Source organism: Nerophis lumbriciformis, linkage group LG20 (genome assembly GCF_033978685.3).
Source record: "Nerophis lumbriciformis linkage group LG20, RoL_Nlum_v2.1, whole genome shotgun sequence".
NCBI lineage: Eukaryota > Metazoa > Chordata > Actinopteri > Syngnathiformes > Syngnathidae > Nerophis > Nerophis lumbriciformis.
The window spans coordinates 15,737,501-15,754,484 of record NC_084567.2 but is presented as its reverse complement, the minus strand read 5'-3'; the positions used below and the strand labels follow the sequence as shown (position 1 = coordinate 15,754,484).

Sequence of the window (16,984 nt, the reverse complement as noted above, 5' to 3'; positions counted from 1 at the left end):
GACCACTGACCGAAGAAATAATAAAATAACTAACTCTTCGACACCAAAAAACAAAAACTGCTTCGTTTTTCAACTTTCTTTCTTTTTTTCTTTTTTTAAAAAAAAAGAAGAAATTCAAACACACAAACACACCGATCGTTGTTTGTTTTCAATTTCCATTACCGCCCGAATGCAGCTGAGATAGGCTCCAGCGACCCCGAAAGGGACAAGCGGTAGAAAATGGATGGATGGATAAAGAAAAACTAAATGACCAAAATATACACTGACCCGCTAAAAAGTGAATAAAGGGTGTGTCTACATTCCGGGCAACACGGAATTAAAATCGAACACACCCACTCGTGACGTCATTGACAAGCGACCGGCTACCACTTGCCACATACTCCCTCCAGCCGGCGCGTATCTGGTATCCTGAAGATGGCAGTTGCTCGAGAAAAGGAATTAATTTGATGTATTTATCCGCACGTATGGAATTTGTAAGTAAATATCGCCACATGTTCCTGACGTGGACGAATGATAGAACGTGTTAAAGGCGTTTGTGTGGTTAACTGTCAACCGTTCAACCGGACGCTAACGCTAACAAACTGACTGGTTTATTTTTAACCTCGTTTTCCTGTTTATTTTTTTTAAATTAATTAATTTTTTTTGTCCTGTCCAGCTTCTCAGGCAAATCATATAGTTGATGTAGATGCCCATATCGGCTGTACAAATTTACTTTACAAAAGACAAGTGTAGGATACTTCACTTGTTATCTTATTTGTATTTGACTTTATTAAATGTATTTATATTACCATTTGGTGCAGCCGGGCCGGAGCAGGAGGGGATAGAAAGAGAGAAAAAAAAGGAAGACAGAGGGGGGAATTGTGGGGACAAGAGGGGGATAAGACAGAGAGACAAAAACAACAAACACAACAATAACAACAATAGAACAACATCAGCAAATAGGATATGTACAAATATGATGGTAAAAGTGACAGCAAAGAAGCAGTTAGTGAAATCAATAACACAGAAATGACAATGAACTAGGGCTGGGCGATATGGCCTTTTTGTAATATCTCGATATTTTTAGGCCATATCGCGATACACGATATATATCTCGATATTTTGCCTTAGCCTTGAATAAACACTTGATGCATATAACCACAGCAGTATGATGATTCTATGTGTCTACATTAAAACATTATTCTTCATACTGCATTAATATATGCTCATTTTAAACTTTCAGGCAGAGAGGGAAATCACAACTAAGTCAATTGACCAAAACTGTTTTTATTAAACCGTTATTAAGCAGTGGCACAAACGTTCATGTCATTTCCAAAACAGAAAGTGCAAGATTGTCAGAGACATTTTTAAAACAAGCGATTAGTTTAAAACATGATGTCACACAAGATATTTCAATAAGTGTCAAATAAAAATGAGCTGCATGATAGGAAATCAAATAGTGTTCGTCCTTCGCTATGTGGTAGGTTCCTGCGGACATTATCTCCTTTTGTTGTCGACTCTTTTTTTCATACGGTGTTGATGTGGAAATGTTTGCCTCGGCATTTTGATGGTGTGGCACCGAACGAAGATGTTGACGTGCGGAGTTTCAATCTTCCGGTGACTTTTCAAATGATGCTACATATTAGCAGTAATGCTACTTTTTGTAGAAACGCTTTCGGCCCACTCTTGACAAATTACGGTTGTCTGTTCGACATATTCCCACTTGAAGCCAAACCACCGCCAGACGATGGACCCCCTGCTGTTTTTTGGGGGAATTAATTATTCCTTCATTTGTTACCAGATTTGCACCTTCTTTCTCTCGTTTTCCCACTCGCACCACAGCTAACTTTAGCCATGCTGCTACCTCTCTGCTCAAGGAGGGCGTATACGTATGTGACGTATGTCGTGACAGTATGTGACGTGTGTAAGAAGGTGCGCTTGTTGTCTGTGAGAAGGAGCGACAAGACAGAGTGAGAGGAGCCTGTAGTGTAATGCGCGCAGCTAAAAGCAACTGCGTGAGAACGTATACTCTGATATCACAATATAGTCATTTTCTATATCGCACAGAGACAAACCCGGGATATATCGCGTATATCGCCCAGCCCTACAATGAACATTATTACACTACAAATGCCATCCATCCATCTTCTTCCGCTTATCCGAGGTCAGGTCGCGGGGGCAGCAGCCTAAGCAGGGAAGCCCAGACTTCCCTCTCCCCAGCCACTTCGTCCAGCTATTCCCGGGGGATCCCGAGGCGTTCCCAGGCCAGCCGCGAGACATAGTCTTCCCAACGTGTCCTGGGTCTTCCCCGTGGCCTCCTACCGGTCGGACGTGCCCTAAACACCTCCCTAGGGAGGCGTTCGGGTGGCATCCTGACCAGATGCCCGAACCACCTCATCTGGCTCCTCTTGATGTGGAGGAGCAGCGGCTTTACTTTGAGCTCCTCCCAGATGGCGGAGCTTCTCACCCTATCTCTAAGGGAGAGCCCCGCCACCCGGGGCTACACTACAAATGGAGCAATACAAATACCAATAGAAATAGCACTATTGATAATGAATATACGAAGGTCCTGGGTTCGATCCTGCGCTCGGGATCTTTCTGTGTGGAGTTTGTATGTCCTCCCCGTGACTGCGTGGGTTCCCTCCGGGTACTCCAGCTTCCTCCCACTTCCAAAGACATGCACCTGGGCATAGGTTGATTGGCAACACTAAATTGGCCCTAATGTGTGAATGTTGTCTGTCTAACTGTGTTGGCCCTGTGATAAGTGGCGACTTGTCCAGTGTGTACCGCGCCTTCCGCCCGATTGTAGCAGAGATAGGCTCCAGCGCCCCCCGCGACCCCGAAGGGAATAAGCGGTAGAAAATGGATGGATGGATAATGAATAATAACAATAATTACCTCTATTATCAACAACACAATTGTTCAAATGCAACAATAAATATATGTAATGATAACTTGAAATACAAAAGAAAGCAGATAAATGGAGGGGAAGAAAGAGAAGCAGACTATATTAACCTTGTAGATTGTTATAGTAAAAAATAGGTTAAGCTTACCCATGTGTTACCCAGTTTACCCTAGGTTTTCCTGTTTATTACCCACAGTGAATGTGCTTACGACAACTATTCCATATTTGCTGATATGAGGAAATGGGTGGGCGTGAGGAAAATGGAGTAGAGCCGTCCGAAAGGCCAATTTTGGTCCCACTAACAGATGGCCTAATGAGACCAAGACTCTGAGGACAATCTGCATCATGGCCAGGTTTGTTTATGTCCTGGTGTGTTAGTATGAGTCAATACTGATTGTCCACCATCTGTTTTATCTGTTGACAGGATCAGCTTGTCGTGCCTTTTCCCAGCTTCCTGGCATTTCAGCCTGTCGTTCCAGATGCTTCCACGCCTCTTGCTCCCTTCATTCAGGCAGCTGTTCCTCTTCGGCCTGCTCCTCTTCCTACTTGGAACCCTTTACCTGTTTCTTGTCATTGGGAAGTTGCCTACCAGCTGGATCACGAAGGAAAACCACTTCCACAGGTTAATAAACTACCGTATTTTTCCGACCATAGGGCGCACCGGATTAAAAGGCGCACTGCCAATGAGCGGGTCTATTCAGGGTTTTTTTTCATACGAAAGGCGCACCAGATTATAAGGCGCGTTAAACGGGTCATAGTATGATTTTTTTTCTAAACTTAAAACACTATCTTGTAGTCTACATAACATGTGATGGTGGTTCTTTGGTCAAAATGTTGCATAGATAATCTTTTACAGACCATTTTCAAGTCGCTTTCTGACAGTCTCTTCAGGATACGCCGTTTTGTGGGCGGTCTTACCTACGTAGATCACCTTCGACAGCGTCTTCTCCCCGCCATCTTTGTTGTAGCGGTGTAGCGTGCAAGGACGGGAGTGGAAGGAGTGTTAAAAGATGGAGCTAACTGTTTTAATAACATTCAGACTTTACTTCAATCAATAACGGAGCGGCATCTTCTCATCTGTGGCTCAATAATGCAACATCAACATCCCGTGAAAAACTGTCCGACCGGAACCTTCTAATAACTAAAGTTCTGTGGGTGGATTATGTAAACCCACTACAGTTTTTAGCGCTTTGATGGCTAGTCTACTGACAGATATAAGTTAGAACTTTACGCTACTTTATATTAGAAATGGCAACAGCGGAAGATGAATGTCCCATAACAAGAAGATAGACAAAAAGAAGAAGCTTATCGACTACGGCAGGGGTAGGGAACCTATGGCTCTAGGGCAAGATGTGGCTCTTTTGACGTCTGCATCTGGCTCTCTGATAAATCTTAGCTGACATTACTTAACACGATAAGTAATGAATAATTCCGCTGATAATCAGTGTTAAAAATAACATTCAAAATATAAAACATTCTCATGCATTTTAATCCATCAATCCGTTTTCTTCCGCACCTGTTCATTAATGGTAAGAAGTATTTTATTTATTATTGGTTAACTTCAGAATAACAATGTTATTAAAAAGAATAAGGGACTTATTATACTCAAAAAATGTTGGCCTTACTTAAAAATGCACACATTTAGTTGTATTCAGTGTTAAAAAAATACTATATGGCTCTCAAGGAAATGCATTTTAAAATTTTTGGCTTTCATGGCTCTCTCAGCCAAAAAGGTTCCCGACCCCTGGACTACGGTGTTGGCACGGACTACAATGGCGAACTCACGCACATTTTCAGTACTTATCCAGATCCCATATACAGATCAGCAGGTACCAGAAGGTAAGAAAAGTTGGTTTTGCATAAAATTGCGAAACAAAACGCCAGATATTGTCTGCTAATAACTGTCATTTTGCGGTCCTTATACACGTACCATAATAATACTCGTATGTTTAATGCGCCGACAATCCAACAAGCGGTGCGGCTTCATAGCTTACCAAAGTCGTACTAAAAACATTTTGACAGATTTTTGAGCGCCGTGTGTAGTAATGTTCTATATTCTCAATGAAACATTTAAAGTTTTGGTGTTGTTTACTGGTGTATCGCTTATGTGTGACTGCCATCTACTGGTCACACTTATCATTACACCATGTAAATAAAATAGCTTCGAGGTCGGTATACACAACCAAAATTATGCCGTACATTAGGCGCACCGTAGTATAAGGCGCACTGTCGATTTTTGAGAAAATTAAATGATTTTAAGTGCGCCTTATAGTCCGAAAAATACGGTACCTTAAAAGAGACCTCTTACGCAAATCTAACTTTCTTTTTTTTTACCTATTGGTTCTTGTTTTTGTGTATTTGGGATCGGCGTAAGTCCCAAAAATGTGAAATCAAAACACGGAGACATGGCGGAGATATTTACAAAACAATCTTACCTTCCTCCGAACAAGCCGTTTGGCTGTGACATTTTTCCTATTGGTGACGTCAGCGGATTATCCACGTATGGTGGAAATTTACCCAAAGAGCTTTGCAAGAGTTCGCCATTGTAGTGCATAAACTTCTTGTTGTGGGGCAGACTGGCTCGTACGTGCACATGCATCCTCTGATGTTGCCCTTTCTAGTACAAAGCATAGTTCTAACGTATATCTGTTAGTAGACTCCATATGGAAGCGCTATAACTACAACACAGATGGCCGGGAGAAGACGCAGTCAAAGTGGAGGCACGTAAATAAGACCGCGGCTTTGAAAACGGTCAGTAAAATATCATCTATGAAACATTTTGGCCAAAGTATTACTTATGTAGACCACAAGTGAGTCTTTTAAATGTAGAAAAAAATAAGACATCTTTAAATCGGAAACAACTTTTTGGAGAAGAAATATTGCATAAAGCAATACAATATCAAACAATCACAATCTAAATGTATTTAGAATGTACTACTAACAACTGCAATAGTTTTATGAAGTACCGTATTTTTCGGAGTATAAGTCGCACCGGAGTATAAGTCGCACCTGCCGAAAATGCATAATAAAAAAAGAAAAAAACATATATAAGTCGTACCGGAGACCGGCCAAACTATGAAAAAAACTGCGACTTATAGTCCGAAAAATACGGTAATGTAATAATAATGCACAGCGTTTGTTTAGCTTGGAGAGTGGACTTCTACGGTGTATCCCTCCAGCTGCTTCTCCATCAAACACACCATCAGCAGCCTCTCGATATTTTCATAGATAAATGTCCGCCGTTTAGACCGTATTTTAACATTCTCAGCTGGTGTCATCAACTCGTTCTGCTTCAGTATGGTGCAGACTAGCAGTGATTAGCTCAAAAGCGAGTCACTACAAGTCAGCTACACAGTCGGTCATGGTTCTGATGATTTCTGTCTATAATTCAATGAATATCCTCCACATTGTCCCATGCTCGGAAAACAAAGTTATGTCGATCTCTAGCTATATGCTAATGCTGGTTTTGTAAGACCGGATGTTTTGGGCGGGCCACTGTGGCATTCGCCCCACCAACTATTGGCAGAGACGCTTGTAACTCAAGTTTTTGCTTGCAACCTAATACGTAACAATGAGCCCAGAGACTGCTTTATCTCAAAACTCTCTTAAGTTGGGGTACCATTGGGTTATGTACACATCTGGAGGACGTGAGCTAACATTACTGTGCCATTTCAGCTGTAACGTCATGCTAGCTCGGGGGTCAGCAACCCGCGGCTCTTGAGCGGCGCCCTGGTGGCTCCATGGGGCTTTTCCAAAAATGTATAGAAATAGGGAAAAAAAATGGGGTGAAAAATATATTTTTTGTTGTAATATGGTTTCGGCAGAGCCTTCCTAATTGTTAAAAAGCCCACAGTTTAATATGTTTGTGTTTATGCTTCACTGATGAAGTATTTGGCAAGCGCCATTTTGTCCTACTAATTTCAGCGGCCCTTGATCTCACCGTTGTGTGGACTGTCACGCAACAGTTTGTTTACATGTACAACTTTCTCCGACGCTGCCACAGAAAGACGTGTTTTATGCCACTCCTTCTTTGTCTCATTTTGTCCACCAAATGTTTTATACTGTGCGTGAATGCACAAAGGTGGGCTTTGTTGATATTATTGACTTGTTATGGAGTGCTAAACAGGCATATTTGGTCACTGCATGACTGCAAGTTAATCGATGCTAACATGCTATTTAGGCAAGCTGTATGTACTGTATATATTGCATCGTTATGCCTCGTTTGTAGGTATATTGGAGCTCATTTAATTGCCTTTATTTATGTTAATTTGTATTTGCATGTCCCATGACACATGTGTATGTAATATTGACTGCATTTCTGATAGTTGTTAGTGTGCCATGTTGTTCCAGACCACAGCAAACGTTAGCCAGCTTGCAAAGATTGTAATAAATCCATTAGAAGAAGACAGCCTGCCGTTTCCTTTAACTTGGACACACACATCTATACCTTTGGCCATTCTAAGACAGTCATTTCCAAGAGTTATCTCACTCTCTGAGAAGTTTTACTTATGTTTTCCAATGTTGTAAAAATGTGGAGAATAAATATTACATTTTAACATTGCTGTCAACAAAGATTTGCGTCAGACTGCGACAGTCATTTTGATAGTAGGCTAACATAGCTAATGTAGACACTTACATCATGTGTTGCCATCATTATATCACTTATATAAAGCTTTTAATTTTTTCGGCTCCAGACAGATTCTTTTTTTGTATTTTTGGTCCAGTAAGGCTCTTTCAACGTTTTGGGTTGCTGACCCCTGTGCCAGCTGAAGAGAAACAAAATGCTCAAACTTTTAGCTCCCACGTCTCACTGGTAGAGCTCCAGGTGGTATTTGTACATGTGTAGTGAAGCCTGCATTAAAAAATGGACTGTATCATGTCCCTATTTTTTTTTTGTTTAAAAAACTGAGCATTTGTTTTCTATTTGGTGCTCATACACTTGTTAATGTTAGGAAGCAGGCATGTGATTTTTCCGTCTATATTCGGAAATCCGTCTTTTTTTTATCGCTGTAAAAATATTATAAAATATTTTCAGTTTTTCTTCGTTTTTTTTCCCGACCTACAATGTGTGTTAAAATCTTGATCCGTATCTTTGCCATACCTGCCAATAACTAATGAGTACGTTTTTTTTTTTTTTTTGATAATCTGGTGGTAAAAACTACGGTTTTCCATTAAAAATGATTACCGTATTTTCCGCACTACAAGGCGCACCTAAAAACCTCCAATTTTTTCAAAAGCTGACAGTCCGCCTTATAATCCGGTGCGCCTTATATATGGACCAACCACAACAGGTCTCGCAACTACGGGATGCATAACGTAACCCCAGCCTCTACTGTAGCGTCTATTCTATGCGCCTTATAATGGGGTGCGCCTTATATATGAACAAAGTTTTAAAATAGGCCATTCATTGAAGGTGCGCCTTATAATCCGGTGCGCCTTATAGTGTGGAAAATGCGGTAATTTAAAAATCGAAGCTACGTAGCGAAGCGACTCCTCGGGCAGGGGACAAAATATACGGGAAACCTCAATGATGATTGGTTGGTTTATGTAAAAGAACATCCATGATTGGTTGGTTGTTTTACTATGATGAGTCACGATTGATTAAGATTAGGGCAAAACATTATGGATAGGCCAATCAGAGGCAAGATAGGGCGGATCATCGAACCAGGAAGGGAAATCACAACAGACATCCCAAATGACGAGGAGAGAGTTGGAGAAGAGTAGAGGGAATAGTCCAAGACAAAGTGAAGTGATGACACGAGTGATTTGTCACCTTAACAAAACTCTGCTGTTTTAAGGCACCTGGTCCGGGTGACCGACGTGGACGCGACAGATACCAGCAACCCCCACCTAAACTACGGGCTGGTCGTGGATTGCGGCAGCAGCGGCTCCCGGGTGTACGTGTACTGCTGGCCCAGGCACAACGGCAATCCCCTCGAACTCCTGGATATTCGGCAAATGAGAGATCAAAACCGGAAGTCCGTGGTGATGAAGATCAAGCCAGGTAAGGAGATCCAAGTGCTGCAGTAATGCATAGAGGTGGGAACCTTTGGGCACCTCACAATTAAGATTCAGGAGCTCTGATTTGATTAACAATACATTATTGATAAATATTTATTAATTCATGTATTTTGATGCAGTTTTACATTTATTTTTGTTTCACTAAATAAGCGTTTATCACCATAATAGCTGAATATACAAGCGTTTTGTCAATAACAAATCTCTAGCCAACATATTTTACACAAAAAAGAGGCCATTTTCAGGAAGAGGTACGTCATGCCTGCGTACAATATCACAACGTAAGGTTATTGTCTAAAGCTGCAGCTATCGAATATTTTAATAATCGAGTATTCTATCCATCCATCCATTTTCTACCGCTTATTCCCTTCGGGGTCGCGGGGGGCGCTGGAGCCTATCTCAGCTACAATCAGGCCGAAGGCGGTGTACACCCTGGACAAGTCGCCACCTCATCGCAGGGCCAACACAGATAGACAGACAACATTCACACTCACATTCACACACTAGGGCCAATTTAGTGTTGCCAATCAACCTTTCCCCAGGTGCATGTCTTTGGAGGTGGGAGGAAGCCGGAGTACCCGGAGAACATGCAAACTTCACACAGAAAGATCCCGAGGCCGGGATTGAACTCACAACTACTCAGGACCTTCGTATTGTGAGGCAGACGCACTAACCCCTCCTCCACTGTGCTGCCCCGAGTATTCTATCGAGTAATTAAATACATCATATTTTTGCTTAATTAAGGTTTAATTATACATGTTAAGATGTGCCCTCAATTATTGCGTTTGGCCTAATTGTCTTTCATTTCCTGAATGCCTGTTTTCATTATTGAAGGCTGACACGCAAAGCTGAAATGCGTCTGTGATTGATTGTGCTAATAAAAACCGGTGCTAATAAAAACCGGTGCACTCAAAGCCCTATGTGCTGTGTGGTGTGACCGCAAAAACAAAGTTCTTGTCTCTCGTGCGTTTTTGATGATTATTATACGGTGCCGTTTAAATGTTGGTTTTTCCACGCAAACCCGCTGAGCTGTTTTCAACCTGCCAACAATACATAAACAATATAAAAAGACAGACCACTTAATAATGACAACAGTTTTTAAATTTTAAGAATGCAATACAGTTCATTGCATTCATTGCATGCAAAATAGTAATCAATGTTCATTTTGCCATCATAACATGTTTGAGATGAAAACACATGTATATAAAATTAGTTCAAAATTAATATTCCCTGAGAAAGTTAAAATAAAAATATATTCTTAGTATCAAAAATAAAACAATAAGAACAGTTTTTATTATATCAAACATAAAAAGTGGATTAGGTAGTGCCTTTAATACTGCATTTGAAATGTGCAACTTCATATTCAGAACCAATATGGCTGACTGGAACTTTGCACACAAGTGCTACCACTGTGAACAAGGACTTGGAACTCTTGCTTTCTACAGAAACTATAGTGGGTGAAAATGCAAGCTATCCAAGTAGCATGTGGTTGTATGACTTGAATAACCTGAATAACTTTGCACGACTACTTTCGCGTGGTTACTAATGAGAGGCTAATTGAGGGGTGTCAAACTCAAATACAGAGTTGGCCAAAATTTAAAACTGAACAAAGCCGCGGGCCAAGGTTGAACAAATTAACCTTTTAATAGGGACCCAAACAAGTTTTGCATTGAATATTGAACAAGCAAGGCTTGTATAACTTTATAGGGACATGCAAAATCCAGTTTCAAATAATAATAATAATAATTAAAAAAATATCAATGGCATATCAAATACAATTTAAATAAAAATTGAATGCCTCTTTTCTATTTGCAGCCTTCTGAGGTAAACATCAACATTAACTTTTTCCACAGGCTAATAAATTAGAAAATAAAATAACAATGAATAAACCAACCATTCAGGACTTTAAACTGCTCAGTTTGCAACACACTGATCTAATCTGATGTGCCCAAGCCAGATACCTGCTATCTTTTCTTGGATGCTAGTTCATTTATGTCGGGGCTCAGGCTTTGAGCTGAGGCAACTTTCATTATCGAACGAAGATGTTCATCAGTCATTATATCTCGTAGTCCACCCGGACCACAGTCTTGGGGGTGTGGTTTAAAGGCACTGCTTTTATCGTCCGCTACGAGCTGTCGTCACGTCTGCTTGTCATCCATTCCAACAACGTGCCGGCCCGATCACAAAATATGTGCGACTTCTGTACGCACACACACGTAAATGCAATGCATACTTGGCCAACAGCGATACAGTTTACACTGACGGTGCCCGTATAAATAACTTTAATACTGTTAGAAATATGCGCCACACTGTGAATCCACACCAAACAAGAATGACAAACACATTTCGGGAGAACATCCGCACAGTAACACAACATAAACACAACAAAACAAATACCCAGAATCCCATGCAGCCCTAACTCTTCCGGGCTGCAATATACACCCCCGCTACCATGTGTCGGTTGAGGTGGGCGGGGTTGGGGGGGCGGGATTTGGTGGCAGCCCGGAAGAGTTAGGGCTGCATGGGGTTCTGGGTATTTGTTTTGTTGTGTTTATGTTGTGTTACTGTGCGGATGTTCTCCCGAAATGTGTTTGTCATTCTTGTGTGGTGTGGGTTCACAGTGTGGTGCATATTTCTAACAATGTTAAAGGTTTTTATACTGGCACCCTCAGTGTAAACTGTATCGCTGAAGATCAAGTATGCGTTGCATTCACTTTTGTGTGCGTGCCAAAGCTGCACATTTTATGTAACTAAGCCAGCACTCGTTGGACAAAGAGGACGTTACAATTCTCGGGAGGGGCACTGAAATTTGGGAGTCTCCCGGGAGGTTTGGCAAGTATGACAGTAAGCGGTGCACCGCCGCTGAATATAATTGGCGGGCCAGCTCTAGTGTTAATTTGATATCACCTCATGGGCCAAGTGAAATTACACGGCGGGCCAAATTTGGCCCGCGGGCCAGAGTTTGACACCCATGGGCTAATTGAAAAAGTAATGGCTTATAGTCAAGGATTTCGGCTACATGTTACCGTTGGCCTGACTTGCAAGTTAGAAGTGAGTTTTGTGTTGTGTGGTGGTTGATGCATTCAAAAGGTTTGTTGGGTCAGATGTGGCTTGTCTTCCTGCTTTTAGGAATATCTGAGCTGGCTACAACACCAGAGAAGGCCAGCGATTACATCCATCCCCTGCTGAGCTTTGCAGCTGAACATGTTCCCAAAAACAAGCACATAGAAACCCCGCTCTACATTCTATGCACAGCTGGAATGAGAATTCTGCCTGTCAGGTACAGCAACACATGTCTCCCTCCTGCCAAACGTGTTCTATCGCATGCTCAAGTTCATGACAGGGGAAGGCCCTTTTGGGGGAATTGTGCTTATCGTTCACAGTCACTATGTAAGACAAGAACACTTTTTTATTGCGTTCTAATTTGTAAAATACGACAAGTGCGAGGTGGCTAACAATCACGGTAATGGTAGTCACCTATTACGCCCATAAACCCCTACATAAAACATCCAAAAACCACCAACAATAGTCTATTTACATCTCCTGACCTGAATATAAACCAAGTATTAGCAATATTGTTATTATAGGAGCTAACACAGAGGAACTACTTTTAACGGTGCCATGATCTTTCCTGTGATAAAATGGCAACCAAGGTAATCAAAAAAGTCAACCAATGAACGAGATTTCTCTATAGAATCTCCTCTCTGGTCAACAAAAGCACCATGAAGATTCTGGCGGGAACTCTCGTTCAACCCTTTTTCGATTACGCATGCACCTCCTGGTACCCTAGCACCTCCAAAACCCTCAAATCTAGACTCCAAACATCCCAGAACAAGCTAGTCAGATTACTTCTAGACCTCCACCCCAGATCACACCTCACTCCTACCCACTTCTCCAAAGTGGGCTGGCTCAGGGTGGAGGACAGAGTAAAACAACTTGCACTGAGCCTTGTCTATAAAATCCGCGACACCTCCCTGATACCGAAGTACATGTCAAACTACTTCCTTAACGTAAATGACCGCCATAACCACAACACCAGGGGGAGCTCCACTAACCACGTTAAACCCAGATTCCGATCTAACAAAGGTCTTAACTCATTCTCTTTCTAAGCCACATCAATGTGGAATGCACTCCCAACAGGTGTAAAAGAAAGGGCATCTCTATCCTCCTTCAAAACCGCACTAAAAGAACACCTCCAGGCAACTTCAACCCTAAACTAACACCCTCCCTTCCTCATCATACCTCTTCGGATTGTAAACAATCAAATGTAGTCACTTTTTCTTATAATTTCTGATCTCTCTCTCTGTGTCCAGTACTTGCTGTACATATGTACCAAGTCAGACCTACACTGTTCCAATGTCAATTTCTCTGATGATACAATTGTTGATGACTGCAGTGTTGATACCAACCTAACTTAACCCCCCCACCCCCCACCCCCTTTCCATATCCCACACCCTGGATTGTAAATAATGTAAATAATTCAATTTATATACTAAATTGGCCCTAGTGTGTGGATGTGAGTGTGAATGTTGTCTGTCTACCTGTGTTGGCCCTGCGATGAGGTGGCGACTTGTCCAGGGTGTACACCGCCTTCCGCCCGATTGTAGCTGAGATAGGCTCCAGCGCCCCCCGCGACCCCAAAGGGAATAAGCGGTAGAAAATGGATGGATGGATGGATGGATGGATACTGTGATGATTAACTTGTGTGATGACTGTATTATGAAAATAGTATATATCTGTATCATGAATGTGGACCCCAACTTAAACAAGTTGAAAAACTTATTCGGGTGTTACCATATAGTGGTCAATTGTACGGAATATGTACTTCACTGTGCAATCTACTAATAAAAGTCTCAATCAATCAATCAATCTCAGAGTGCAAACTGGCTTACGCAGCTAATAATGTAGCTGCGTTTCCATTGCAGTTTCTCGCAATATAAAAGCGATATTTCTAAAATTTGGACGAAGTACATTTGCGACCTGTAGGTGTTTCCATTAAAAGGTATTTTGCGTCATGAGCCGTACTTCTCGCAAAATCCTGTCCCGTGAGAGTACACTTTGAGGAAGATGGACCCCTTGCGATGCCATGGTTTTGGGGCTGCGATTACGATTGCAGCCACTGTGATTTTTAAAAGAAAACATCCTTACACCCCCCTTGACATAGTTCGGGCATGGGGGTCTCTCTGAGCTTGCGGTTCGGCCTCAGTTGCAGGAAAGGCACCTGCGGGGTGCCGATGCATGACAACTAGGGCAGACTCGCTGGTTCGGTGTTGACGTGCTCTGTAAATACGGAAAAGGTGTTTCCAGGATGCGTTTGCGAGACATTTCAATATTAAAAAAAAAAAAAAACACCTCAAAGAGCGAAACAAATAGTGTTTCCATTGCCAGTTTTTTATTGCGTTTATAGGGGTAATGGAAACACAGCTACTGACATACTGAGCTGATGAGCTGCTGCATCGCCTCCGAGTTGGTAAAAGGTTTTTCCAAATGATAAATCTCACCTAGATAGTAGAAGTTTGTGGCCATAAACCAAGAAGTTGGTCAGCTTTGACATTCAACTTATACCCGGGGAGGCGAGAAAGACACAAAAAGGTGCCCGTTTATTTAAAAATGTTTTACCTGCGTGAGGATTATGATTAATTCTTCATCTAAACTGGAAGATATAAACACCTAATCAGTCGGCAAACCTGTGAGAGCAGACATTGTACAGTAAGTGATTGTTTTATTATGTTCGTAGCTTGTATTTCTTGTTTAGCACTAAGCAGTACTGCTACATGCTGAATATGTTAAGCACTCAGCTTCAAAAACTTGTAGATCATCCTCCTTTTATTCAGGCTCAAAAATAAAACTTGTCCCCAAAGTAGTCTTTGTTGTCTCTCATGAAGTCTGCCTGATTAGTAGTTGTTGTTGCCGAAGGAAATAGCGAGCGTTGTGATGCGTCTGAAATTAATACACTGCTGTATGCTTAAAATGAGCAAAATATGTAAATATTACATGATTTAATGAATGTTACTACATTACATATACATATACTTACAGCGTGTGTACAAAACGTTGATGAAGGTTTTTTAGAGCACATTAGGCGCAATGACGATTGTTAGCTGACTTTTGCTAGCATTTATTTACGAGTTAGAAAACATAAAGAAAAACATGTGTGCGTGTTTCACGTAAGGATTGTGAATGATGGGCAAAATTCCCCCCAAAAAGTGCAGTTCCCCTTTAAGGAAATGCTTATGTTCCTTTTTTGTTTTTTACATCCTTTAAGGAAATGCTTATGTTCTTTTTTTTGTTTTTTACATTAGTCAGCAGGAGGCTATACTGGAAGATCTTCGAACAGACATCCCGGTCCACTTCAACTTCCTTTTCTCAGATTCTCATGTAGAAGTGATTTCAGGAAAACAGGAAGGTAAATACATGCATCAGTCCAGGTGTTCTACTTGCTGCTCGTCTTAAAGGGAACAGGGACTATTGCAGCAGGTAAAAAAAGAAAAAGAAACGTGAGATGCGGGTTTTGTGATTCTGGAAACTCACTGTGAGGAGCGCCTCTACAGGCGCACCGGCAGCTTTAGAAAATAAAGGAAAATAATTGTAATTCAAAATAAGTACATTTAAGAATTTGTTATAGAAAAATATTGTCAATTTGAAGAAATGAGTTCCTAGTGTGAGAGGAGAGCTAAGCCCCCATGCATGTTTAGGAGCTTCTAACTCAAAACACTTCGCCCAAAGAAATGAAATCAATATATATATATTATGTGCTTGGCCCCCAAAGTAGCACATTGTTATCATGCAAAGATGTCTTTTAAAAAGAGAAACAAACTTCTAGATTAGAAATATTGTAAGAAAAAATGATACAATAGAAAGTAGTACAAACAACTACAGTAGTTTGATGTATTAATGTACAGTATTTACCTTGGAAAGTGGACTTCTACTGTATTTTACTCCAGTTGCTTCTTTGTCAAACGAACCATAAGCGGCTTCTCCATATTTTCATGGATAAATATCCGCCATTGAAATATTATTTGAACGTTCTTGGCTGGCTTCAGTCCCATTCTGCTACAATGTGGTGCAGACTAGCAGTACTACGCTCTTACTTTGTCAAGTGGACTAAACGTTTTTGATGATTTCTTTCTTTAGTGCAATGAAGGTCATCCGCTTTTTGTTCTCAGCACTGTCCTTCACGCTCGCTTTCTTCCTTCCAGTGGTCGGCAAGTAAATATATGTCGATATATGTTTTGGTCAGATCTTTCGGGGTTCACTGAGACATTGACTAGGCCAACTAATGGCTCTTTAGAATGTTTTGCTTGCAACCTAAAGCATAACAATTCGCCGAGAGCCATCGCTTACCTCCAAGTACTCTTAAATTCTACTGTATCCTGCTTTGTGAGTTTCTATGTTCCCTTGGCGTACTTTCACTCTGACAATCTGAAAGCTGCTGATTTACCTGGTAATTGTGCAACTCAGCAGCTATTCATTCAGCACCTTTCAACTTTGTTTCAGGTGTCTATGCATGGATCGGCATAAACTTTGTCCTAGGAAGGTTTAACCATGCACTCGATGGTAATACACCATTTGTTTTGTTTGTTCCGTAGCTCACATTCCACACATGTGCAGATCTATTTGGAAAAACAGTAATGTACGTACCCTCCTCTTTTCGTGTGTCCCATCAAGACGGAGAGGCGGTGGTGGAGATTAATGTCCCGAGCAGTGACCAGCAGGAGGCGCTGGTGAGAAAAAGGACTGCAGGTGTTTTGGACATGGGCGGAGTTTCCACACAGATCGCATTTGAATTGCCCAAAACTGTCAGCTTTACCTCTCCACAGCAGGTTATTATCCACTGCCAAATTACTTTTTGTGTGTATTCCTTGTTAAAACATATTGAGAATGTTTGTCCCTTGGAAACAATAGTCTCTTCCTGTATCACTTTGCATGAATCCATTGCAGGAGTTTAAACTGAGATAGAATACCCTGATAAATAATAATATAATAAAGTGATAGGACACTTTATTAGGCACATCAGTACATCTGAAAATATGCAATACAAGAGCTGTATAAACAAAGGCTGCTGTTCACATTTGAGGAAAT

At 41.3% G+C, this 16,984-nt stretch overlaps 1 protein-coding gene across 3 annotated transcripts in view; it reads left to right on the top strand.

Annotated features, from left to right (window-relative positions):
* The first annotated feature begins 332 nt into the window (after nucleotides 1–332).
* The window catches only part of entpd4 (ectonucleoside triphosphate diphosphohydrolase 4), a 37,293-nt gene continuing 20,641 nt past the window's right edge, over nucleotides 333–16,984 (top strand). For all 3 annotated transcript variants that reach the window (XM_061980527.1, XM_061980524.1, XM_061980525.1), the window contains exons 1-8: nucleotides 333–473; nucleotides 3,081–3,237; nucleotides 3,309–3,506; nucleotides 8,683–8,888; nucleotides 12,032–12,182; nucleotides 15,205–15,308; nucleotides 16,400–16,459; nucleotides 16,571–16,725. In XM_061980527.1, the coding sequence (XP_061836511.1) occupies nucleotides 3,230–3,237; nucleotides 3,309–3,506; nucleotides 8,683–8,888; nucleotides 12,032–12,182; nucleotides 15,205–15,308; nucleotides 16,400–16,459; nucleotides 16,571–16,725 (882 nt within the window). In that variant the 5' untranslated portion in view covers nucleotides 333–473; nucleotides 3,081–3,229. The remainder of the gene's footprint in view (nucleotides 474–3,080; nucleotides 3,238–3,308; nucleotides 3,507–8,682; nucleotides 8,889–12,031; nucleotides 12,183–15,204; nucleotides 15,309–16,399; nucleotides 16,460–16,570; nucleotides 16,726–16,984) is intronic.